General features: G+C 49.8%; 1 protein-coding gene across 1 annotated transcript in view; it reads right to left on the bottom strand.

Moving 5' to 3' along the window:
- Positions 1 to 1,543: 1,543 nt before the first annotated feature.
- The window catches only part of Edar (ectodysplasin A receptor), a 28,513-nt gene continuing 5,002 nt past the window's right edge, over positions 1,544 to 25,054 (bottom strand). The window contains exons 4-11 of the mRNA XM_057751933.1: positions 20,913 to 20,998; positions 9,927 to 10,013; positions 8,839 to 8,964; positions 8,667 to 8,741; positions 8,317 to 8,389; positions 5,784 to 5,943; positions 4,401 to 4,461; positions 1,544 to 1,866 (exon numbers count right to left, since the gene is read on the bottom strand). Of these exons, the coding sequence (XP_057607916.1) occupies positions 1,544 to 1,866; positions 4,401 to 4,461; positions 5,784 to 5,943; positions 8,317 to 8,389; positions 8,667 to 8,741; positions 8,839 to 8,964; positions 9,927 to 10,013; positions 20,913 to 20,998 (991 nt within the window). The remainder of the gene's footprint in view (positions 1,867 to 4,400; positions 4,462 to 5,783; positions 5,944 to 8,316; positions 8,390 to 8,666; positions 8,742 to 8,838; positions 8,965 to 9,926; positions 10,014 to 20,912; positions 20,999 to 25,054) is intronic.

The raw sequence follows: 25,054 nt of genomic DNA on the forward strand, positions 1-25,054 counted from the left end.
GCACGGCAGGATCGCGAAGAGGAATTAAAAGGATAATTACACAGACTATTTAACTCGCAGGATACAGCAAATACCTTCTTTAAAAAAATGAACACAAACGGACACAGTAAAATGATCATATTATATTAAATATTCAGGACCCAATTATGGTCTTCTCACAGTATGTTCTGTATTCCGTGGCAGGAAATTGCTGGATTGTTTTAAACGTACAACTGATTCCCACCCCGAAAGCTTCTGTTCAGTCCTATGACTTGTCATTTAAAAAAAAAAACAAAAAACAAAGCAAACCCACCGCTTTCTCAACCAGAGGCTTTATTGCAACTTAACTATCACTACAGCCAGCGCTTCAGGAGGGAGCCCAGCAGCCAGCTGGGCATTAACCTCCTGGTGGGAAAGCTCCCCTGAATTCCTTTTCTTGGCAGTTACAGGTGAAATAAGAGAATCTGCCAAGAACAATGCCCCTTTAGAAGCTTCCTCCCTGTAAATGCTCTGTCCTACAGCCGCCCTTACACAAGAATCCCTGATAGAAGTTCCCCTTTTACTCTGTATGGCTGCCCACGCTGTATCTACCCCACGGCGGCCCCCTCGGCCTCTCCTGTCCTGCTTCCATTTTCTTTTGCTCACCTGAGCCTTAACTTTCCTGACCACAGACATAAAGACCAAGCTCTCATTGGCAGAAGAGAAGCTCGGGCTGCGGGAGGAGATGACAGTCCTTGGGATGACACCACCAGTCCCGCAAGCCCCGGCTCTGTACTGCACCTCAGGCTCCACCATCCTTCGCTGGCCCAGGATGCTGTCTGGACTCACACAAGCCTCATTCGTGAATTTCAGCTACTCCCACAGTCTAGTATCCGGCATGGACAAACCCCCTAGGAAGTCATCATCTCCCGTTTGAAGGACAACAATCTGATACACTGTAACAGCTCTGTCTGTGAGTGATGCTGGAGGCCAAATCTGCCCACACTTCCGTTGGGCTGGGCAGACATGCCTTGTGCGGCAATGGCATACCCCCAAGTTCTTCCACTAGTGACTGCAAGGCTTGTATCGTTGTGGGCGACTGCAAACACAGGTCAAGCCACCCCTGAAGCCATAGAGCGCCCCAACAGACTGCTCCGTCTGCAGCAATGGAGGAAGTGGGACGTCTGTACTTTGTACATTTGTCTACTAAAACCTTCAAGTTATTCTCTTCATAAGGACACTCCCATTTCTCAACTTCACAAGACGCTGTCACCCTTCTCGGAATTATCGCTACATTTTCTTAGCATCCCTTCATTTAGCCTGTTTGATGTTCTGGTGATGTGATTGTCTCATGCCCTCTGTCTCCCACCAAGCGTCCCCTGACAGACAGGATGGGATTTTTCACCAGCATCATCCCCACATGTTCATCTGAGTGATCAGCAGGCTCCTTAGGTCCACCTAAGGAATACAGTGACCCACCAGGAAAAGCCGTGAGTTTCGGCAGTCCGATGGCATCACTCACAGCTTGCAGTGGCCTTGTCGGATCCCCAGCGGGTCCCAGGGAGGATAGTTCAAGGCACACTCCTCAGGAAGCAGCTGGGGGAGGGGAGGCAGGGGGCACGACCCCAGCCCACTCCAGTATGTCTGCACACAAGGACTCCACCGCATCCAGCCGCTCGATCTGTACCAGCTTTGTGAGCAGCTCCGGGATGCTGTATCCCGCGGTGCTGATGCGGTCAAAGAGCTGCATGCCGTCAGTCATGCCCCCGATCTCATCCCGCTTCAGTCCAAAGCTCTCGGCAAGGTGGCGCCACGTTTTCACCACCGCTTTCTCAGAGTTGTACGTGGAGCTGAGCATCCGACTTGTCTTCTCAAGGCAATCAAACGGCAACTCTGTGGGGCTGAGACCTAGGAGAGGGATGGGCACATGTCACAAACCGCAGTCGAGGGGAGCTCAGCATTAAACATCTTCCAAGTGTTTAAAGGAATTAACGTACGCTCTGAGTAGTCTCTTCCAGAAAATAGAAAAGAACTATTTCCTAATCTGACACCAAAATTTCTAACAAAATATTAACAGAGTTCAACAATAGAACAAAGCATTATGGACTATGAAAAGTAATATTTATTCTCGGGGTGTAAGTCTGGTTCCAGCTTTTAAAAGAGAATGTGACTTTCTGGATCTAATCTACATGGGAAGTAGAAAAAGACAAGATCTCTTGAGTAAATTGGGAGCATGGGGACCATGGGAGAGGGTAGAAGGGGAGGGGAGAAGAAGGGAGGAGAGCAGAGAAAAATATATAGCTCAATAAAAACAATTAAAAAAACTCAAGCAAATTAAAAACTAAATGAATGAATGTTTTAACACATGCTTCTTGGTAAACACAGTTCATAGGGTTAAAATTTAAATGTGACATCATGCCAAAGCAGTGAAGACAGAAAAGAGAAGAAAGAGTGCACACAGGTTAGAGAGGAAGGAATAAAATGCCCTGTGTGCAGATATGACTGCCTATGTAGAAATTTCCAGGGATACTCAAAAACTCCCATGACACTGACATACAAAGCAACCCGCATGAATTATGGAGAGACCAGCTAATCACTGACTGTGTCCTGTATGATTCAACTTACAATAATGTATATCTTGCATGTATGGGTGTTCTGCCTACCAGTATGTTTGTGTACCATGTGCATGCAGTGCCCACAGAGGCCAGAAGAGGGCGATGTATTTTCTGGAAATGGAGTTATGTAGGTGTTGGGAATTGAATCCCAGTTCTCTGGAAGAGCAGCCAGTGTTTTTAACCACTGAGCCATCTCTCCAGCCCCCAATTTGACTTTTTATAAAAGTCTTAAAGTGACAAAATTACAGCAATAGAAAACAGAAGAGTGGTTGATGGGGCTGCAGGTGTGGGTTTGGGGAGCAGGAGAAGCCCCTGTGGTGGTGGAAGGGGGCCACCATCTATTGTGTCAACATCAACATCTCGCTCATGGCTTTTCGGGGGCTGTGAGCTGTCAGCATCAGGAGAAGCTAGGAGAAGATCACCCAGGTTTTGCTCTGTTACCTCTTAGCACCAAATGGTAAGAACACCACAAGCCGGGTGTGGCGGCACATGCCTTTAATCCCAGCAGCCAGGAAGCAGAAACAGGCAGATCTCTGAGTTCTAGGACAGCCACTGCTGTTACACAGAGAAGCTCTGTCTCGGCGGGGGCGGGGAGGTGGTGGTGGTGGTGGAGGGTGGAGAGGAAAAATACCACAATGAAAACCTTTAAAACAAGTGGAGGACTTTGGAGTCTGGGGTTCACCCCATATTAACCCAAGATATTGGGATCTTGGGGAAGGCCTGGTGGCTCGAGAGGCAGAGGTAGTGAGTATTAAGGTCTTCATGTGATTCCAATGGTCTGGGAAGCCAAGCCACGCTGGCCCGAGGGCCTCAGTCTTGGCTGTGTCTTATTACTGTGACATTAAGAAGGACTCGTGCCCAGGCTGCCAAGGAGCACCTGAGGGCACAGGCTTGAAGATTCCACCCCGCAGGACCCACTGGAGGGCTCTTCTTATGGTTGAAGCTCTAAATCAATCCAAAAGTCACAGTCCCATGGGTTTGGTGTTTCAAAACTAAGACATTCTTTGGAACAGACAAGAGCTTCGGGGGTACTGGAATGTAACTCCCGGACCATATTCTTCTGGGCAGCCAACAGCACCCACCATGCCAAGCTTGATTAAGTAGGCTGAACAGGCATGTACTTATGGAGCCTTGCCATGTTTCTGAAGGCAGCCAAGAAGAATTCTTGGCCCTGGAATTTCTGCTCAGTGGTTACTTCTGGCCAAAGAGAACATCTAACCAGCCTGCCCCAGCTCAGGGCCTGCACTTCTCCCACATGGGACAGGAATGGCAGGCAGTATAGAACCCTCTCCAGGCAAACAGTTCAACCAGACCAGGGTGTGCGGAGGGATGCCAGCAAGGCGGGAGGCAGGAAAGTCCCCTGACATCAGCGGTGAGGGGTTTATTTCCAGGGTGAACAGAAGTTAATTTGGGGCTTGGGTTTTGTAGCATCTAGGAGGATTACAGACTGGACTGTCTATGGTTCTCACTCTGCTGCTTCTCACCTGCCCACTGCAGGCAGTTTGACCTTGCGTGGCTGCTCTGGAAGGAGGGAGGAGCCCTCCAAGGCCAGGCCAGTGTGCCTCGTGAAACAGCCTCTAGGCACAGGCACAGCCTGATGGCTGTCCCCAGTTGTCCACACAGGGGCCTGGCACTGGGGGCTATCATCTCAGGGAAGTGTACCCTGAATGGCTTTTTCGTCTCTTGCTTGTTTAAGATAGAGTCTCACCATGTAGCCCTAGCAGACCTGGAAATGCTATGTAGACCAGGCTGGCCTCAAATTCACAGAAATCCGCCTGCCTCTGCCTCTTAAGCACTGGGATTAAAGAATGGTCCTCTAGCCCTTACCTTCAACAACACCACACACATTGGCATATACATCCAATATCTTCTTCCTTCGGCTTTGAATCTATAAAGAACAATGAAGAGAATGTTGATCTTTAGAAAGGGGAAAGACGGTAGCAAAGCCTCAAGTCTTCCCTTTGCACTGGCTTGGCCATGATAACAGGCATATCTGCTGTGCCAAGGTGGAAGCAGCTCAAACATACCAGAGGAAGAATGTCCCTAGGGTTGCCATGCAGATAGCCTCTGTGCACAATAGGGGTGCTACTTGGGTTCAAAGGCACACCAGTGTTAGAGCTGTCATCATTGTGTTGAGAAGGTTGACAGTGACAACCCCAGTTGGTCACCAGGGCAGCCAGTGGCTAAGAGAACTATGGAATGCTCTCTTCAGGGCAGGGAGCTCAGGGCTAAGAAGGGCAATGAGTGGCCCTGGGTGAAGAGACCAGGCCTGTGGCAGGCAGCATGGACTCTAGGTTCTTTTAGCGAGATCACTGTGCCTAGAGTGAAGCATCCTGCAGGGCCAGCCAGATCCAGGATCCCTGCAGGACCTTTCTCTACTACCAACAATGTTGCCACATGGTTTGGCTGGGCTGCCCGAGGCACAGACGCAAAAAGGAATATATGCCAGGGCCCGAGGGCATACCCTGTGTCACAGGCATTCCAAAGTAGCTTGCTTTAGTGGTAAAACCCTCAGGACAATTTGAACAAGTGAGCTATTGCTATATAAGAGAAGTGTCTGTGTGTCTGTCAGTGTCTGTCTGTCTGTGTGTGTGTGTGCGCGCGCGCGTGCACACATGCATATGTGTTTACATACAAAACATCATTTCTTGTTTTTAGAACTTTTTAGGATATCAAAGTCTGTGGTTGCTCAAGACTACTACTGTGTAAAATGTCTATTTGCATAGATCCTATTCACATCGTCTCATACACTTTAAATCATCTTCAAATTATTTCTAATAATTAACACATGAAGTGTTGTGCAAATAGTTATTGCACTGCATGGTTTAGATATTAATGACAATAAGAAGTGTGCATAGTTAGTACGGGCACAGTTTTCTTTTTATCTATATATAGTTGACACATGGATTCAGAACCCACAAATACACACAGATTTTGTGTGTGTGTGTGTAACTACTTAGAAATATACCGTATATTTTTGGAAAGTTTTTCTTTTCCTATTTTCTGACATTTGCAGTAATTTTTTAAAAACTTTTTTTTTGTCTATAAGCAATATAAATAATATTTAAAAATCTGTTGCTTTGGTCTTTGTCCTAGCTGGGACCTTTGGGAGAAACAGCATCCTAAGGACCTTATTCAGTATGCGGGATCCTGTCTGATGGCTGTGAATTACTGCACCTATGTCCCTTGGACCAGCCGCCAGAGCCTCACCCCAGCAGACTTGTTACTGGCTGCAGCCTTCTCCCTGGCCAGGTGAACTAGCGACAGCAGGCATAGCTCTGGGGACCCCTGCTTGTCCGGGGCAGGCTCCTCATCGCTGTCCACACTGCGACTCAGCAACTGCTCATTCTCAGAGGAGGCATCGTTCTCACTGCGGAGACAAGCGGGACACCTGTTAGTGGAGTCTGGGAAACTGAGGCCCAGATGAGCTGCCTTGCACCGATCTTGTTTTCCAGGTATGGAGAGCATTGCACAATGTCTTGTTTCTTAAGCATTTCCTGCGTCTCCTGAGCTCTAGGTAAGGGGGCATGAGGTGAGAAAGGGACATCCTGTTCCCTGACAGACAAGCGAGTGTGGTACAGTGTGGTCTGTAGATGTTTGCGTGGGGTCTCAAGAAGCAGTGGGGTCTGAGAGGCTGCAGACACCATCGAGGGCGGCACCTGACATCTCTCCACGCTGCCTGACACCATGGATGCTTGGTGAAGCTTTACTGAGTGTGTTCTAAGTGAACCTTAATATCAAGGAAAGCCCTCTTGAACTTGACGTGTGCCTTGTGGGAGCTACCGAGAGCCCAGAGGGTGGGCAGGGTGGGTGACCGCATGCATCCATCCTCATGTGCTTGCACCCTGCTCACTGCTCAGCTCACACAGGACCTAGCACCTGTGGGCTGGAGCTTAGGCCCCCAAACCGTTCAAAATAAAAGCAAAACAGTGTTCTTCCTGCAAAGCACTTTGCTTACTTGCTTGGTTTAGCTAAAGACCTTTAGGAGAAGGGATTCTATTTGCCACATATTATATCTGAGTGTTACTGCTAGCAGTAAAAAACCACATGCAAACACAGCCCTGGAGTGAGAATAAAGGAAAAAGGAAAGAAAAGGAAAAAATACAAGCCATTATAAAACCATCTAATAGAGTCACTTTGTCATTATGCTTGCGGGCCCACGAGGGAGGTGGCTGGCCCATCCCCTTCACAAACTCTGGCAAGCAAATGGAAATGCATGATGGGATCTTCATGGATTACCTCACGGCATTTCCACAGATCACCACATAGCTCCCAAGTCCCACTTCCAAGACCCAAAAGCTGTTCGTAGGGACAAGAAGACTCATGACCTTGTCTTTAAAGCCAAACCTTAATATTTATACATGCAAAGAGTATATATTTCCCCACGTATAGTCCTGCCAACTTTTCCCTCAGAAGAAACTCAAGCCATGGGGCACATCCTTGCTTGTTCACCACGCCCTTTGTGCTACTTTTTGGAACAAAAAGACCTGGAAGGGACAAGCTGGGACCAAATGGGTCACACCATACTCTGAGCCCTGTCTCAGCCTTGGCACCGTGTATAGCACACAGGACAGGGCCGGGACCACAACTTCCCAGAGTCTGAACAATAACCAGTCAGAATGAAGGCACCGTGAGAACTAAGCCCTCTCCATGGCCTTGAGTAGTTACACCCGTGAACTCCATCTACGGTGCAGAGATGCCTGCGTTGGGGGTCTTGAGAGCACTAGAGTTTTTCCAAATGGGTTAATGCACTAGGCTGGGCTTCCTCGGTGCCTGAAGTTTGTCCAGGCTGAGGAGTACTTATTCTCAAGTAGAAAAGATAAGCAAGAATTCTTGTGTCATGGAAGATCCTGTCTTGGGTCAGGAGGGAGGGTTCAGCACTCTGCTCTTCGGGTGATTGGCTTGGCAACACTTAGGAACTCTGCGCCCTAGCTGCAAAGATTGACATTGGGTGGATGTGGTCCTTCCCACACTTGTCTGTAAAGCCACAGAGCAGGGTCCATCAGAAAGGGGTTTTCAGACTGCCTTGCTGGGAGCCAGCACTGAAGAATTGCAGGACCAAGTTCGAATGACTATGGGGACAATAGGGAAGACTTCCCTCTTGGTCGATTTTAAGGTAGAGGGTGTTCTATAACCCAGTGTTTGGTAAATGTGCTAAAATGTCATCAGGTAAATATCTCCCCCAGAGGGTGTATGCACCAGGCCTTAATAGATGGTTGACAGCCTGGACTTTGGTTCCGGTTTTCTTGATCCCTAGTGCGCGATTTTGGTCCAGTTATGGAAGTGGGGCTGACATCAACCTGTTTGTCTCAGGGATGCCGCTAGTATTGGGCCTGGCATAGGCGCTGTTGGCTTTAAGGCATTTCAGGCATTGCGGGTAGCTGTGAGAACCTGACCAGGATGTGTGTATCCTGGGATTCATGCCTCTCCTCGGAGAAGGATGGAGGAGGGCCCAGGGCATCTGGGAGATTGGGGGTAGGGAGGGTGGGCAAACGGAGAGCAGGTGTTACCCCGTCCCCAGCTGCAGGAGTTAGTGAAGAAACAGAAATGACGTGCTAGTTTAGATTGTCCCCTTCTGTTGGGACGCTCATGTCCCAGGCCAGGCCCCAGCTACCCTGTCCCCTCACTGATACAGCTCGCCTGCCTGCTCCGGGATTTAGAAGGACCCAGCTGGTAGTTGAGTCCTGGAAAGTGGGACTGCTCCATCAGGCAGCGACTATAGGCAAGTCCCTGCTCTACGTACCTCTTGGGGGTCTTGGTGGGTGTAGCCGTCAACTTCTGGAATTCGCCATTCTCAGGGAAGGTCACCACACTGTCTGTAGGAACAGAAGTTGGGGGTGAATGAGAGTCAGCGTGTGGCCCCGAACTGGGATCTCCCCCCTTATTTCCTTTTCGGTAGACATTCCTGATGACTAGCTCCCTACCTGGACACAGAACAAGTGGGCACCTCCCCACCCCCCCACACACAACATGCAAAGGGCCCTGAAATCAGAGGTGGAGAGGCTGGGCTGTCAAGCTGGAGGACAAAGGTGGGGATACTCTGCCTTCATGCTCGATGTTGTTTATGGGGCAGCATGGGCGGTGTGTACAAACCTGGGGCCTCCTTTTTCTCCTCGTGTGTGCTAGCTGGGGCTTCTGGGCTTTTTCCCGGGGGGCTGCTACAGCAGGCTGCTCGAAGAGAGAGAAGAAGGTTGGCATGAGCCCCCCTGGATCTCTCAGGGAAGGTGGAAGAGTGTTGGGATGGGGGAAGGGCGCAGGGTGTCACCTGGAGCTGAAGGCTTAGTCTTCATGATATAGAACATGATGATTAGCACTATGGCGACGGCCATGATGAAGATGGTAGACATGGCGATAATCAGGGCGGTGGCAAGGTGTCCCTGGCCTGAGAGCTCTGCATCAGGGAGAGAAGGAGAAATGCCTTGGAAGGCCCCTTCCCCAAGCCTCAGCACCCACCAGAAGACCCGGTCATAGGAATGCTTCCAGGGATCATACTTGGCCCAAGGACCTGGCCCTTAAAGTGTGCTTTGGCTGCTAGGCTGCTCCCACATTGTCAAGCAGGCTCACGTGTGTTGGACTGGGAAGACTAGGAGGCAAATCAAGAAGCCATCCCTAGGGTTTCCTACTCTGAGATCCTGAGAGAAAGGTGGCAGTGAGGACAAGAGGCCCATGAACGAGCATCTGGAGACAGCATAGTTCAGATTTAGGTGCTCCCAAGCAAAAGGCCACTCCTCAGGCTAGAGATCGGATTCCTGGCTTGGTTTTCCTTGGCATCTTGTCCTCAGAGTTCCAGCAAGAGCCCCAGGGAAGCCAGGGCTGAACTGACCCGACAACTCCTGCTGTTTCCACTTCTGCCTGGCTGTTCCTTACTCCCGGAGCTGTTTGCTTGGTTCCCTAACTGCAGCTTTGGTATGTGGACTATCCAAAACTTTCCTCCAACTCTCCAAAATAACCAAACAGGACACCTGGTTCCCATGAAGCAGGATCCAAATGACCTGTCACCCAGAAAGGCAGTGGCAGGCATCTGGTACCCTGCATCATTTGAAGGAGGTACAGAGCTGAGAGACCATTGAGGGTGTTCAGCCTCCTGATGTCATCGGGTAAATCCATCACACTGCCAGATGTGGGAGACGGGGGATGTGTGATGTGTGTGTCCTATTATTCGTGGTTGCCTGCTTTTCTCGGGTGCTGGGAAATGCGAGGTGGCCCTGAGTGGGAACATGCGATTCCATCATATCAGAGAAGTGACGGGGAGGGCTCCATGCTCATTGCTGACAGATCCCCTCTCCCTCCTCACCCCTCCTCGCCCCCTCTTAGCTGAGTTTCAAAGAACCCCCAGCTGGGCATCCTCCTCACCTTTGTGAGCATGCTGGAAGGGGGACAAGGTGCTGCCCCCAGACGTGCTGGAGGAGTGAGCAGAAACCCCAGAGGTGGCTCCCACACCTGCAAGGAGAACACAAAACCTCAGAGATCTGACAAAGTACCACGTTCAAAGGCTGGAAAATAAGATACCACAGTGAAGTGAACCAACCTGGGCTTCTGGGCTGTACTGCAGGGGAGGGGCCGAGAGCACGTATTTTATTTCCTAGTGTGTTTAACGTTCCCAAAGAGTGTTCTGACATCTTAGAAATTCTATTTTTTAAATGTGTGTGCGTGTGTATGTGTATATATGTATGTGTGTGTACGTGTGTGTGTGTGTACTGTATGTGCAGCACATGTGTGCAGGTGCCTGTGAAGACCAAAAGAGGGCACTGGAACCCCTGGAGCTGGAGTAACTAGTGCTTGTAATCCACCCAATGTGGGTGCTGGGAACTGAACCCCAGTCCTCTGCAAGAGCAGCAAGCACTCTTAACCATGATTAGCTATGAGCCATCTCTCCATCCATTGGGGTTTTCTTATTCTTTTTTTTTTTATATTGCTTGAAGGTATTTTATTAAGACTAAAAAACTTTCCACTACATTTATCAATAAATTCATCATATTTAGGTTTATTGGGAGTGCCAAAGGAAAAATAAAAATCTGCATCTTTAGGGACACTTTGACTCCATAGTTTTGTAATCTGAATTTACATGTTTGCTCATTTTAAAGGACTACATTTAGGCACACTCAATGATTATATAGTACCAGGAATGCCAGCCTTATAGATGCCAGGTTTCCACACTACTCAGGGAAACCATGGTTATTGTTTCAATTTTATCTCTTTACATTTGGGCCACTCTAACTGGGAGGTGGACACGGAGACCAGCACTACACGCAAAGTTCAATTTTAATTGTACAAACACTGAAACAGTGGCCGTTTCTTCTCTAACAGTGGCTGCCGTGCCATCTCAGGAACAGGCTGCTGAGAGCTAAGTACTGAGAGAGCTCTGCCCCACCCACTCAGTTTTCCTGTGCATGCTGTGAAAGACAGCACGTGTCTATGGAAGCATTTTGGAGGGAATACTGCTTGATTGATTTTGTTTTCATTTAGGGAGAGCAGAAATGTGTTTTCAATATCTTTTCTGGTCATAAAAGCAATATATTCTTGTTGCTAAAAATCCGGGGAAACAAAGCCCAAGGAGGAAGCAGAAGGAGCCCGCAGAGCGGCACACTCGAGTTCGCAACTCTGACGTGCATTCCTCTAGGATTTTCTGTAAGGTCCTGAGTGGTGGTGGCTCTGTGGCGCTGGCATCATGCGAGCTAGGCAATCACTGCACCGCTGCACCTCCCTCTGAACCGGAGGTGAGTTTTAAATAGTTTCCACCAACCCATTTAAGAATGGATGTGCCCTGCTCTCCTCTCTAGCCTTGGCTCTTCCTCCCCAGGAAAAAAAAAGTGTCACTAAAAAAACAAAATGATCTATTGGGAGCCCATCTATTGTAGCTCACCAAGGCAAGCTGGACTGTGACTGAAAAAGCATGGGATAAAACCGGACTCTCTGAACATGGCGGACAAAGAGAGCTGACGAGAGGCCAAGGACAATGGCACGGGGTTTTGATCCTACTTCATGTTCTGGCTTTGTGGGATCCTAGACAGTTTGGATGTTCACCTTCCTAGACCTGGATGGAGGGGGGAGGACCTTGGACTTTCCACAGGGCAGGGAACCCTGACTGCTCCTGGGACTGGAGAGGGAGGAGAAGAGGAGTGGGGGGAGGGGGAGAGGGGCGGGGGAGGAGGGGGAGGGAAATGGGAGGCGGGGAGGAGGCGGAAAATTTTTTTTTCAATAAAAAAAAAATGCCACCAAACTGAAAAAAACAAAACAGAAAAAAAACAAAATGAAAGGGTGGGTAGAGTAGTGTGTGCCTTTAATCCCAACACTCAGGAGAGGCAGGCAGATCTCTGTAAATTCAAGGTCAACCTGGTCCACAGAGTGCGTTCCAGGTCAGTCTACACTACACAGAGAGACCCAGTTTCAATAATCCAAACACTGGGGTCGGGGGCAGTGCAAAGAAAAGAAAAACTGCCACTTAGCATGGAGAAAAATGGAAGCTGATTTGCTACCAGACAAACCACAAGTCCTTGTGTTTTTTTTGTTCTTTCTTTCTTTCTTTCTTTCTTTCTTTCTTTCTTTCTTTCTTTCTTTCTTTCTTTCTTTCTTTCTGACAAATAACTTTCCTTAGGTCAAACTTGAGTTCTTCAATTGAAAAAACAATCAGGATTGGACCATAGATAGCTCAGGAGTATTAGAGGCAGGACCCTTGCCCCTCAGCCCTAGAGTTGGGGAGGGAGCTATGTTTTCTTGTCTTTCTCTCTTGTCCTTGCTGCTTCTCAGTTCTGGAGAGGATCATAAAGTAATCCCATGATTCTGAAAAGCCACCAACCTCCCTGAAGTCACATCCTTCCACCACCCACCCCAGCCAGCCAAGAGATTGGCCTGCAGGGTGCCCTGGGGTCAGCCTACACTGCTGTGGGATTTTTGTAAGGAGTAAGCAGGGGCAGCAGTCTAACAGAGGTTCTGGGAGAAACTCAGGCCTGCTGTGTGTGAAGCCTCCTGCCCACTGGCTTGCGCCAGCCTGGGAGCAGGAACACAGTCACACAGCATGAAATAGGCAGCCGAGTATACACCCTGTGGAGAGAGGCCAGGCGCCTCTGTCCTGGGCCTTGTACCTAGTTCAACAAATAGAGAGGTGGAAGACAAACAGCGTGGACATGCCAGAGGGCATCACGGGCCGAGGGCAGTCTGGAGGTGGATCTGTGCACTGGAGAGGTGAGAAGGTATTCAGAGGGTAGCTTGGCCCTCAGCATTAGACAGAAATAGAACTGTGGTGTGGGCCAGGAGGATAGTCACTTGCCCAGGGAGGGTGAGATGTCTCTTTAACTTTCTGGAGGAAGACTGGAAGCCTTTCTGTGACTTTCAGGTTCCAAACTTAACATTATACTATTAAAGTTTATCTTTCTTAGGGAGGAACGGGCTAGTGAGTCCCCAGTGGTGGTCCTGTCTACATAGCTACTTTCACCTGCTCACCGACCCCCACCAAGTTTTTTACAGGCTAGCAGCTGCTCCAGCCAGCAGAGGCAAGCTCCAGGGTCTTGCCATTTGTACTGCGCTGGGAAACAGCCATCACATGTCATCAGGAAGACGGTCCTGACCCGGCTTTGAATAGAATCTAATTGCCTTTCTCTAAAGCAAATAGAACATTGAAAAGAAACTGATCTGATGGTTTAGTTAGGGGCTCAGGTGAGCTTAAGATATATGGGCAGAAGAAGAAGAAAAAAAAAGTCACTGGCTTTATTTGTGGACGCGAGCAATCTTTGTCTTTTTTTTTGTCCCTTCTTTCCCTTCTTGCTAGAACTTGTCGACCAAGGCAGTAACAGGGCTGGGGACAGGGTGCAAACACACCCAGGTCTATGGTCTAGAAAGAAACAATGGAGGTAGCGTGGTTAGTACAGACTTAAGAAATGCCCCTGTACCCGAGAGGGCTGGTTCCATGACATCGCCAAACATTGGTACAGGCTGCTACTTGTTACGGACATCTTCCAGAGCCACAGATGCTACCTGCTTGGGCCAGCTATGCCTTGCTGGACAGTCCCCAAACTGAACTCTAGTTGGCATTAGCGGAGCATCAAGATTGTACAGGCTATAGGAGCTGCCAGGAACTCCCCAGCCAAAGGATGCTGTGCTGAGTGCATCTGAGAAGGGGGAAGTGGGGATGAGGTATGGCAAGAAGGTAGACCTCTAAGCCAGGGACTGGAGCCAAACACCTGCAGCCACCCTTCAAGTGAACCCTTCGGGTACTCATGGCCTCTGCCCTACCCTTCCTATGTGATGGACCTCAGGGAACTTCCAGATTCTTCAGGGAGGCAGATACTTCCCTCTGGGATCCTGCAGCAGACCCTGGGGCCTATGTGTACAGAAGGAGCAGGATTACACAGATTCAGCCAGGCCCACAGGCTTTGCAGGTCCTGAAGGGCTGCACCCCACAGCCTGATGACAGGCTTCTCAGGGTCAGAACTGGCAAGAGAGTGGAGCTGCTCTTTCAGCAAAGAGAGAGCCAAAGGGACCCAGAGCAACTGAATGCATGGGTGCGTGGTTCGGATGTTCTGAGTGACGGCTCTGTTTCAGGCAGGCAAAAGAAATGTACTCTGTGGAGAACAGCTGAAATCAAATTCAGTAGGACCTGCTCTGAGCACAGCAGTAACAAAAAACAACAACCTGCTTCTTATTTGGTCTCTTTTGCCCTCAATTCAGTGCCTTCTGCCTTCTAGGTGAGGGAGGCCTGAGGAAAGCAGAGTAAACCCTAGTCGTGAACATCCCTAGGCTTCCAGGCCGACCTCACACAGGTCTGCTCAAGTCCCTCGGCATCGTGACATATCACCGTCATAGAGAGCGCTGGGGCAGCGCAGGCCCCAAAGGAACCCCTAGAAGCCGCAGTGAGTGTGGCTTGCTAATGGGCAGGAGGGTACCTGCAGGCCTAGGGGGGCAAATGCAGGACACTGGCAACCACTTCGGGATGCTGTTCTTTCCTGAGAGTGGTTGGAAAAAATCCCCAGAGGAAACAAACACCCACTCTCTATCATCCCAAATCCTTGAAAAACACATAGCAGAATTATAGACGTTAATCTTAGGAACACACTGTATCATGTTGAATAAGCCGTGTGTGATGTGTGTTTGGGCAAAACTCACGGAGAGGGAGAGAGAGCCACAGAGACCTTGGTGATTGCTGCTCTTTACTGTATACCATCATCATCATCCTGGCTCTATAAACTATCCCCACTTACAAGGTACTTGGGGGCGGGGCCTAGAAGATGCTTTAGCATCTGCATTGCCCATCAGGGAGGCAAGGCCATGGTGCAAGTCCCCCCGAGCAGCATGCTAGGACCCCTGTACGCATATTCTCCCGTATCAGGCTGTACTCTGGTCTCATGAGGATTGACTCTGCACTCTCAAAATGTTTTACAGCTAGGAATATCCCACCCTACCCTGCTCCCCTCAATCGGGCATTTGCTCCTCCATATCAATCTCTTTGGCTAGTCAAATGTGGAAGAATGGTTGCTTCCATGGGACCCTGGCTTTGAAACGAGCAAGGTGAAATGTCTGATAAAAGCTGGTAAAAACGGATGTTCCAGATAACGGGCAGAGATTTTCACTCGAGGTCTATGAGTAGACAAGACGGTAGGGACGGATGTGCCTAGTTCACCGTGATTTCCCAGGCTGGCTGCAGGAGCTCAGCTCACCTTCCTCGGGGACTTAGGGAGCTGTAAGCGCAAGGCTTAGTGGGGTTATAGCTCTGTTCAAAGAGATGATGGTATATACGGGCCTTTGAAGTTGTTAATCCACACAATTTATAAAAGTGCCAGTATGCATTAGAGGCTACCTGGCATCCTCTACAGAGTGTAAACAGTTTGGATTTTAAAGAGTGATTTGGTTCTTAGGGTTGTCAAGGAGGTGCCCCACAACCCTGGCAGTGGATCCTTGAGCCATGGGTGGGGTCATTGGTTCCTCACCAGCTGCTCGAAGGGAGAGGACTGGTTTGCTGGGAACACTATCTTTGCTTCTACTCAGGCCTGCTTTGGAAGACCCTGCCTCTTACCAGGTCCTCGGTGCTATGTGGCATGTTCTGGTGTATGTAGTGGTATGTGGCATGTTCTGGTGCGAACAGCACCATGTGGCATGTCTGGCACGTTCTGGTGTGAATAGTGTTATGTGGCATGTTCTGGTGTGAACAGTGGTATGTGGCATGATCTGGTATGAACAGTGGTATGTGGCATGATCTGGTGTGAACAGTGGTATGTGGCATGATGTGGTATGAATAGTGGGGTGTGGATAGTACTTTACAGAAGTGACTGGGTCCATGCTCCTGGAGGTCAGGGTTTCCTGTTTATGTTCTAAGGCTCATATGAGGGAGTCATGTATGCCAAACAGAATCCACTACACTGCTCTAAGCCACAGCCTGGGTGTCCCTCCCGTAAGAGACCACCCTATCATGACTAAACTCAGGGGACTTAGCCACTGACAGGTGATTAAACACACACACACACACACACACACACACACACACACAGAGAAATGATAGATTGATCAATAGATGAATAGATAGATAGAGGTGACGGGGCTGGTCCTGCCACAACACAGTGCTTCTATTGCATTATGTCCTTGTCCTTCTAACCACTCTGTCCCAGACGAGCTGTTGGAAGTGCAGGGCCACTGTCATGTGGCTGAGCCTGATGCTCACTCTGCTGGGTAGGTTATCTCACTAGCCCCATGAGGGTATTTCCCCACACACATCCAGTCCCACCTGTCCTCACAGAGATCATGTGACACAGATCTTAGAGGAAACGGAGGTACAGATAATGAGATCACTTTCTTCGGGGTGGGAATTCACATGGAAGCCAAGCAGGATGCACCCTTTCTCCAGCCCTGAGATTCTGCCTCCAAACTCTGACCATTGTCCTTACAGCACAGGCCCCTCAACTTAGCTGTTCAGGATATCTGCATTCTCAGGACAACGTGGGAGAAATTATAGACAGAGCTCCTTGCTCAAGTATATCTTGCTCCTTGGTTTACTGAGAAAACAAACCAAAGGGCTTTCGCGTGCCTTCGGTCTAACTTGGATTTACCAGTGTACCATTGCAGCAGGTGGCAAAAGAGGCCAAGGCCTGAAGCTCTCCCGGTGGGATGTTCCTGGTGGGAGGGCAGGGGGCTTTGCTGCAAGGCCTTGGGAAGAGATTGCTGGGTACCAGTTTAGGGAAGGCTGCCAGCTGTATCTTGTTTTGTGTTTCCAGATCCGATGCACACATTCTGTCTCCCCAGTGTGTATGGCTATTGTCTCAATTACATGGCAGAGAAAGCAGAAACTAAAGCGACTCCAAGAATCCCATGGTCTCCATGCTTTGATGGAGATGATGGTCAGCCTGGAGGCAGGACTGACCTGGGACCCAGCATCTTGGCCATCCGGAACAGGAACATTTAATTCTACTTCATAAGTAAATGTGTGTCACTTTCTCACCTCCCGAGGGCCTTTGATGGTCTATGTCACAACAACACAGTAGCACTCTTATGACATGCTTATGAGAGCACTTGGCGAGCCTTAATCCACCCTGGTGTGTGAAAGTCTGTGTGGTGAATGCCACCACTTAGTTCAGCTCAGCAGGGACAGAGACAGCTTCATGAGGCTGGATAAATACTCTAACAAAGGCAGAAAGGGTCTGGAGCCAGGGCCTTTAACCTATGTCCAAATGTCATACTTAAAATGTGTTTGGGGACCACCCAGACCCCCTGCATCTGAGGCACACCCAGAAACATGAGCTACTATCTCAAGCAGTTCATACACTAAGAGTTGAACTCCTCCGCCCAGTGCTCAGAGAAGCAGCCAGTTCTCTGAGAAGGCCAGAGGAGGGCTCATTCACGCGGGGTGAGGAGAGCGGTGGGCACCCTGACCCCCGTCCTTCCCACAGAGGAGACCCTCATGCTGATTCAGGCCTGCAGCTAGGCTGGCTGTCCTGCTTCTGGCCATCTGCCCGCTCTCGCTCTCCTGGGCATGTAGCTGCATCACCAGGTGCCCCAGGGTCCTTGACTCAGAGTACCAAGAATGACAACTTGGTTCAGCAAGGCCCAGCAAATCCACCCTTCAGGAAGGGGTGCAGCCTAGGCCACCAGCCAGGGATGTCAAGATCCCAACAAAGATGAGGTTTGGCCAAATCCCTGGCTTTCCTGGGGCGGGGCTGTGGACAACCATACCGAGCATATGGGTCTCCTAATTTTACAGGGGGCCATCTTTACTGGTAGTCTTTCCGATCACAGTGCATCCTGGGTAACACAGTCTCCAGACTGAGGCCAGGATAGAGAAGGGCAGAGTGGAGCCTGTTCTAGTTCTGAGGAAGAATCTGACCAGTCAGTGTTCCTCCGACCAGTCTACCACATCTGTCATCGACAAGCTTCTGGGCGGGGCAAACAGATGCCTGGCGTTTGGCTCTAAAGGACTCCAGTGGGAGCTGGACTGGCCCCAGAGCCAAGACTGGGGCATAGAAACCGACAACGAAGCCTTCCTGGGATCTAGCTGTCAGTTAAGCAATTAAAGTCTAAAGGGATGGAAGGAAATTCTGTGTGTTTTGTTGCTTAACCCTGAGGAGTCCGGGACTTTGCCTGCTTTCCACTAGGTTGGATGCACATGGTTAGCTCTTCTGGCTGGCGAGGCAATTAGGGAAGGGCATGCATCTATGTGAGGCCCCCAAGGGGAGCTGCTTTCCTCCCAGGTTCCGCAGACTAAGAATCTTTTCTCATAGGCAGTGTGGTCCTGATCTCTCTCACTCAGGTGAGAACCTCCGAGCAGAGTTATCTGGCATTTAATCCACGGAGATGGCCTGACAAAAGACACATTAGCAATGGCAGCTGACTTCACCTCAGGTCAGGCTGGCAGCCAGGAGCCCCAGGGCCTCCTCCAATTTGTAAATGAATTAGCATATGACAGATAGGAAGTTCAGTTTTAAACACATGCAAATCTATTCCAGTTGCTAAACTACTTGGAATACAGAGAAGGGCCTGGCCCTCTGAGTCCCCCAAAGGCTAGCATCCCTGCCTCTAGGCATCCTCCTGGCCTCACCAGAAGGGAGGTGACACTCTTCCTTTCCTGTCACCTGACCTTTTAAGGAGGAAGTCCCTATTACACGCTCCCTGAAAGTACTATTGTGACCTGAGGGTTCCAGGCATCAGCTTCCCTTCTTATGGAGCATGGGTAAATGAGGCTAGCCTCCATCCAGCCAGTATGACGGGGTCCCCAAACACATTTTTAGTAGGGTTGATGTTCGGATGCAGGTTAAGGGCCCCAACTTCAGAACATATCAACATTTAATAGACCGTATCTCAAAATCCAAGAAACCATACATTCGAGTGCTCTGAAAAGGGTGGGGGGAGGGACCCTTCTCCATAAACGGAAGAGCAATCCTTAAGAGACCAGGAAAGCAGCAGCCCATGGAGGATGATAATCTCACAATGCTGAAAGCTGTAATTTTTGGGAGCTATTTCAATTCTTGATCGCCTACGGATATTTCTACATTTCCCATGGCCTCGTGTAATTTTATATATACAGGAGAACTTAAAATTGTCTAGCACTTTACAGTTCTTTCCAAATACCTTTGTATCTGCAGTCTCATTAGCTTTTTTAATGGTCACATACATTAGCTCAGTAGATCAGGTCTTGGGACCTCTCTCTTCATGACAGAAGAGACAACCAAGTGACTCCTTAGAGGAGCTGCTGGCCGACCTGCATGATGGCCTTAATGTCTGTTTATATCTTTGTTGTGTTGGTCTTTCAAGAAAAATTTTATTTTTATTAATTTGTGTGTGTGTGTGTGTGTTAGGTGCCCAGAGGCCAGGAGAAGGCATCAGATCCCCTGAGCTGGTTGGTTGTTAGCCCCTGAGCTGGGTGGTTGTTAGCCCCTGAGCTGGTTGGTTGTTAGCCCCTGAGCTGGGTGGTTGTTAGCCTGGCTTCATTCTACACCAGTAGTAAAGGACCTCAGTGCCGGGCAAATGGGGCCCTGTGGTGATGAACTGTGTAATGGTCTGTCCTGTCCCTTTAAGAGACAAGCCCCGCCCACTCCCCTCCCCCCACCACTGAGGCAGGCCTTCTAGTCTGAGCCCCTTCCTTTTCCATCTCTCTTTCAAAGAGGTAGCTGCTGCCGTGGCTCCTCCCCCTTCTCTCTCTCTCTCTCTCTCTCTCTCTCTCTCTCTCTCTCTCTCTCTCCCCCCTCTTTCTCTGTCTCTCTGCTCTTCTCCCTTCTTCCCTCTCCCCTTCCCTCACCCACTAAATAAATATCCAACCTCACTCTGCATGGTATGCCTGTCTGTCTGTCTGTCTGTCTGTCACCTGCCACGTGGCTCCCTGCCTGGGACTGGCTGCCTTCGTGGGCTGCTGTGGTCTCAGGACCCACTGCCCGCCGCCACTCGGAGACCTGTAGTGTTTTACTTTTACCATTACAGACTGTTAGAATTATTTTTTAACATTCTCAGAGATGGGAACTTGTGCAGGACCTGACAGTTGGAGTTAATAATATCCCACGAGGTCACTCAGGACATAAGACTGTGATCCTACTGTGTGCTCGGCCTGTTTTAGCTTTAAAGAGAACAATGTAACAACTTTACATGTCCTTACTATGTCTTGGACTTCCCGTGTGGTCAACATTTACAACCTAAGACAGTGCACAGCGGTAATCTTCAATTTTGTATCCTTTCACGCCCCGCCCCCAAGAGTAATGTACGTGTGTTTATGTATGGTGTGGTAATAAATGCGGAAAACCACAAACAGGCTGAGAACAACCTTATAAAACATATCCACCATCAATGCTGGCCACCGCATGGGTTAGGCTGATGAGTCTGTGTGCAGTGACATTTGCAGGAGCGTGTGTTATGTGGGACAGTCGGGGTCACTGGGAGCACTGGGAGTCAGTGACATCACCCTTTGTAAAGCCCTGTCAAGGATTTCTGTCCTGTTTCCCTCATCCCATCCCCATGTGGATCCCTTCCCATTTTCTGTGCTGTTCAATACAAGAGAGAGCAAAGCCCTTTGTTAGGGACACAGACAGTCACACACATAGGCACGGGGCAGACATTCGCAAGAACAAGAGAGAGCAAAGACCTTTGTTAGGGACACAGACAATCACACACATAGGCACGGGGCAGACATTCGCAAGACAGCCTTTGGGCAGGCACAGACTCAAACTCACACAACAGACCGACCGAAGATGATGGAAGACATAGGGAGAGAAGCAGAATTCTGATCCAGGCTTGCTCTTGGTAAGACCGCTCCAAGGGGAAGAACGTTGACTTCTTTCATTTTATGATGCAACCCATACACATTTGGGGCACCGTGAGACCATCGCTAATGCGTTTCAATGAGACAGTGGCTCTGTGAAAGGGGGGAACACTCACATTCCTTGGTGTTGGGAGGGGCCAAGAGGCAGGAGTAGCACACCATGCCGTAGATGTTCCTCGGTCTGTTTTCCAGCATGTAGTAGCTGAGGAGACAGAGTAAAGGCGTTTGTGTGAGAGGAACCGCACAGACACAACCTGGATGTCACCAGGCCATGGCTGAAGGTACCTTGGTGGGAACTGAGGGCCTGAGAGGCCAACAGCCCTCCCTGAGTTTCTTGGGGGGATGTTTAGCATGTCCTGAAGTAGTCTTTTTCCAGTACTGGGATGATTTTGGGCCTAACTTCACATGGCTTCCTCTCTTTGTTCCTTTCCTGAGGGGTCTGTTGTGTGTGTGTGTGTGTGTGTGTGTGTGTGTGTGTGAGTGTGTGAGTGTAATTAGTTCCTCCCATAAAAGCTTTCAGCAGCAGTGCCTGTGTGCCACCACCTGGGGGCACTGGTGAGCTCCCAGTCCCTCTCCCCTCTCAGAACCCAGAGCCTGATGGGGCTGCTGGCAAAATGCCTGCTTGTCCCTGGGGCCCTTGGGACCCCTCAACTGCCTGCGTGGGTGACAGTGCCAGAGACAGGAAACAACTAGAGGGGTCACACAGGTCAGTGCCGGTGGCCTTGAAGATGACCCAGGGAGGAACCAGGTCCTGATACCATTAATGGCCCCGGGCTAAAGACACCTGTGTAACTATTGCGTTTGTCTGTGGTCACATTCAGAGTAAAGGGTGACTCACTCAGTGAGCTACCTCAAGCCCTTTTCCACCCAAGCAATGCTCCTGCTACTACCTATGCTCCGCCCTTTAAAGGATCCGGCCCTCAGCAGTAGCCAATCCCCTCCCAGTAGCAGCATGGGAGGGGAATGGCCTGGGAGGGGAATTCTTTGCCGTTTTGGCTCATTTCTTGGTGTGAGCCATTATCATAAATGAACATTGTGTGGGGGATGGGGGATCATGAGGCCATTGACCACACTGTGGGGAGTCTAATGAAATAAAGGGAGCCTGTGTGCAGGCTGCATTGCTTCCTTTTCTGAGAACCCCAAGATGAAAAGCCCTCTCTGCTGGTGGATCCACCTGCAGCTGTTTCCCAACTCTTTCTTATTAGCCCCCCTGATGACTGTGGGTGGTGCAGATGGGGCCTGAGGGCGGGCTGGGAGACTCTGGACCCCAGCCCGCCTGAGCTTGGACCATTACCAGTAACATCAGGGTTGTGATTGCTTGCCCTTCCTCAACACCTTTTATCTTCAGATCCCTGTGTATCTTGTAAACATTAATTAACCAATCTCAAAAACACCCTTCGGAGAAGCCACAACAGTTTAACTGTCAAGCCTTCTGGAAATAGCTCCCCAAAGCACCCTCTGGTCTCCTTAGAAGCCATCTTTGTCAGTGAAGCAAGGAGCTAGCTACACAGGGACCAGTGGTGGAATGTGATTATTAATCACTCCGCAGGGGCAGGTGGCCTCAAGGCACTCCGGTCAGCTCTGTTTTCAGCGGTCTAACATCTGGCTCCCAGGCCACACCGTTTCTTCTCCTGTCCTGCTAAGACCGGGTGCCGGAGGCCAATGAGGGTAAACCTCTTGTCAGGGACGAAAGGAGGATGATTGTTGACAAATAGTGGCCAGACGAGGTAATGAGTGGCATTATATTCTGCTCTGTAGTTCCAAGTACTGAACTGGAGAAAAGCTCCAAAGGTATTTGGGGGTGTCACCCATCTCCCTTTTAAAGTGGCAGAGCCACAGACTTGTCTGTTCCGGTTATGTTTGGATGTCGGGCTCCATCACAGGTAAAGCTCCAAAGTCACACACATAGAAGGGGTAGGGACCACAGGGGCTTTTAGGACCTGTTACGCATTGAAGACCTGGGTTTAGCAGGGAGGGGGCTGCTGGCTGGGCCTGTCTGGGGTTCCCATCTGTGGTGAGGTGGACTTTCTTTGGATGCAGGTAGGCTGACACCTCCCATCTGAGTGTCTCTCTCTGATTCTCCCAGGGGCTCCTGTTTCCAGCTCCACACTCCTGCCCGGGCCCTGACTGTACGCTTGACTAAGCCTTACAAAGTAACTTAATGAAGGGGCAGGCCTAAAAAACTGTAAAAGAAAAAAATTACTATTTGTTTTCATCTTACATGTATGAGTCTTTGGTTTGCACGTTTTGATGTGTATCGTGTGGATGCCTGCTGTCGCTGGAGGTCAGAAGAAGGTGTCCTATTCTCCAAAACTGGAGTTGCGGACAGTTTGCCATGGAGGTACTGGGAGTCAAATCCAGCTCCTTTGGAAGGGCAGCCGGCGCTCCTAACTGCTGAGTCATAGCTCAAGGCCACCGATAAACATTTTAAAGATAGATTGGTTCTCAGAAACTCCTTAGGAGCTGCATGGCCCACCCGGCACATGTTTCAAATGCCTTCGGATAAGAAGTCGCCTTGTTCTAGCATGTAGAGCTGTAAGAATATTTAGCGTGTGTCTTGTTATGCATGTGTTCCTGGGTGTATGTGCACGTTTGCATGTGGAGCACTCTTCCTTGTGTGCGCAAATGGAGACCAGAGGTCAATGTCTGGTACCTTAGCTGCTTTGCTCTCTGCCTTATTGGTAAAGATAGGGTCTCTCACTGAGCCTGGAGCTCACTGATCCAACTAGGCAGACTGGCTAGTTGGAGACCCAGGGGCCCTCCTGGCTCTGCGATCATGTCGCTGCTTCTGACTTTTCTGTGGATGTTGGCGATCTAAATTCAGATCTTCATGCCTATTCAGCAGGCACTGACAGAGCCATCCTTCCAGCCCCAGAGACCATTTTTAAATGTTAGGCTTTTCTTTCAGGACTAACCTAAACCAACCTCAAAGTTTGTACCTGTAGTTCTGCATACGGCTAAACAAGAGCGGAGGATGCTAGCCTCTCTTCTGCCCTCTGACAACTTCTTCTGTCTGGAGTAAAGTGTTCATTCAGGCATGTGTGGCCCAGTTACTGTCTCTTGACACATCTTTCTGCCAAGATGCAAGCCCTTACTCTTTGATCCATATTTTGATCTTTCTCTACAAATGCTCTCGGAGTTACCGTGAGGTTGTGTTCTGATAAGCTCATTGTGAGAGAAACTGCTAAATAGAAAATGTGTTCAGGACACCCAGCCCCACACTAGCTGGCGGAGCTGCTCGCAGCGTGCTCAGAACACACACGTTTTGCCTATGACTGGGCTGCAGCATCTAGCACAAAGCCCACTTTGTAATAAAGCTCGTCTCATGCAGCGCTCTGGAAAGGAAAGGCAGTGACGCATGGGGGTGGGGGGGGGCTCACCATTAACTGAGTTAATCCGAATTGAAGTGATGTTTCTCTTTAATGACTAGGAGCATCATAAGGGAGAAACATGCTAAGTTGAGCCTTTGTCAGCTGGGGACAACCTCAATCAATATTCCCTACTTCTATCTTCTGTTCTTCCTGGCCCAAGTTGTCTAGCTCGGGGCAAAATTCAGTTGAAACAAGGATTCAAGAATCTTCTATTCAGACTGTCCTCTTCTGATTGCTTCTCCCAGCAGATTCCCCTTTCCTGGGACCGAGGCTTGAGGCGGAGGCTCTGGGTCATGAGATGCCATGACCTGCAGCTATCTATGCTCTACGAGTCCTGCCTCCAGCCTGCCCAGCCCGTGGGCTGCACTAAGCCTCCTGTGGAAAGGCAGTGGTTGGTGTAGAGCTGGCTGCGGGAGCTACCCACGGGCAGGGGATGGCAAAGTGAGGGAGGTTATGAAATCTAACCCCTTCCCTCCTGCCTCGTCCTTGCCACCTCTCGTCTCCCACACAGACCTTTCCCAACAGGAAAGCCCCATGAGCTGCTATTGTTCGGCGAGCGTCTGGGCCACATGTGTGTGCAGAACTGAAGAGTGGCAGCCAGCACCTGCCAAACCACAGGGAGGGGAGAGGGCCAACCCGCAGCCTTAAAAAGACAAACACCAGGTAAATCTACATCCTGGCTCACAACCACAGGGGTTCATGGAGCTAACCGGTCCAGCCTGCCAAAAGGCCCCATAGTCCTCTGTGACAGTATGAGAGCCTCATTTTGTTCTGGAAGTTTAGGGCATGCAACAGGAAGTGGGGCCTGTCCCTGTGGATTGAGATCTAGAGAGAAGGGGAAGTAGGGCCTTGGGGACTAGGGGTAAAGTGGAGGCTTTCTGTTCAGT

Source organism: Chionomys nivalis, chromosome 19 (assembly GCF_950005125.1).
Source record: "Chionomys nivalis chromosome 19, mChiNiv1.1, whole genome shotgun sequence".
Classification (NCBI taxonomy): Eukaryota; Metazoa; Chordata; class Mammalia; order Rodentia; family Cricetidae; genus Chionomys; species Chionomys nivalis.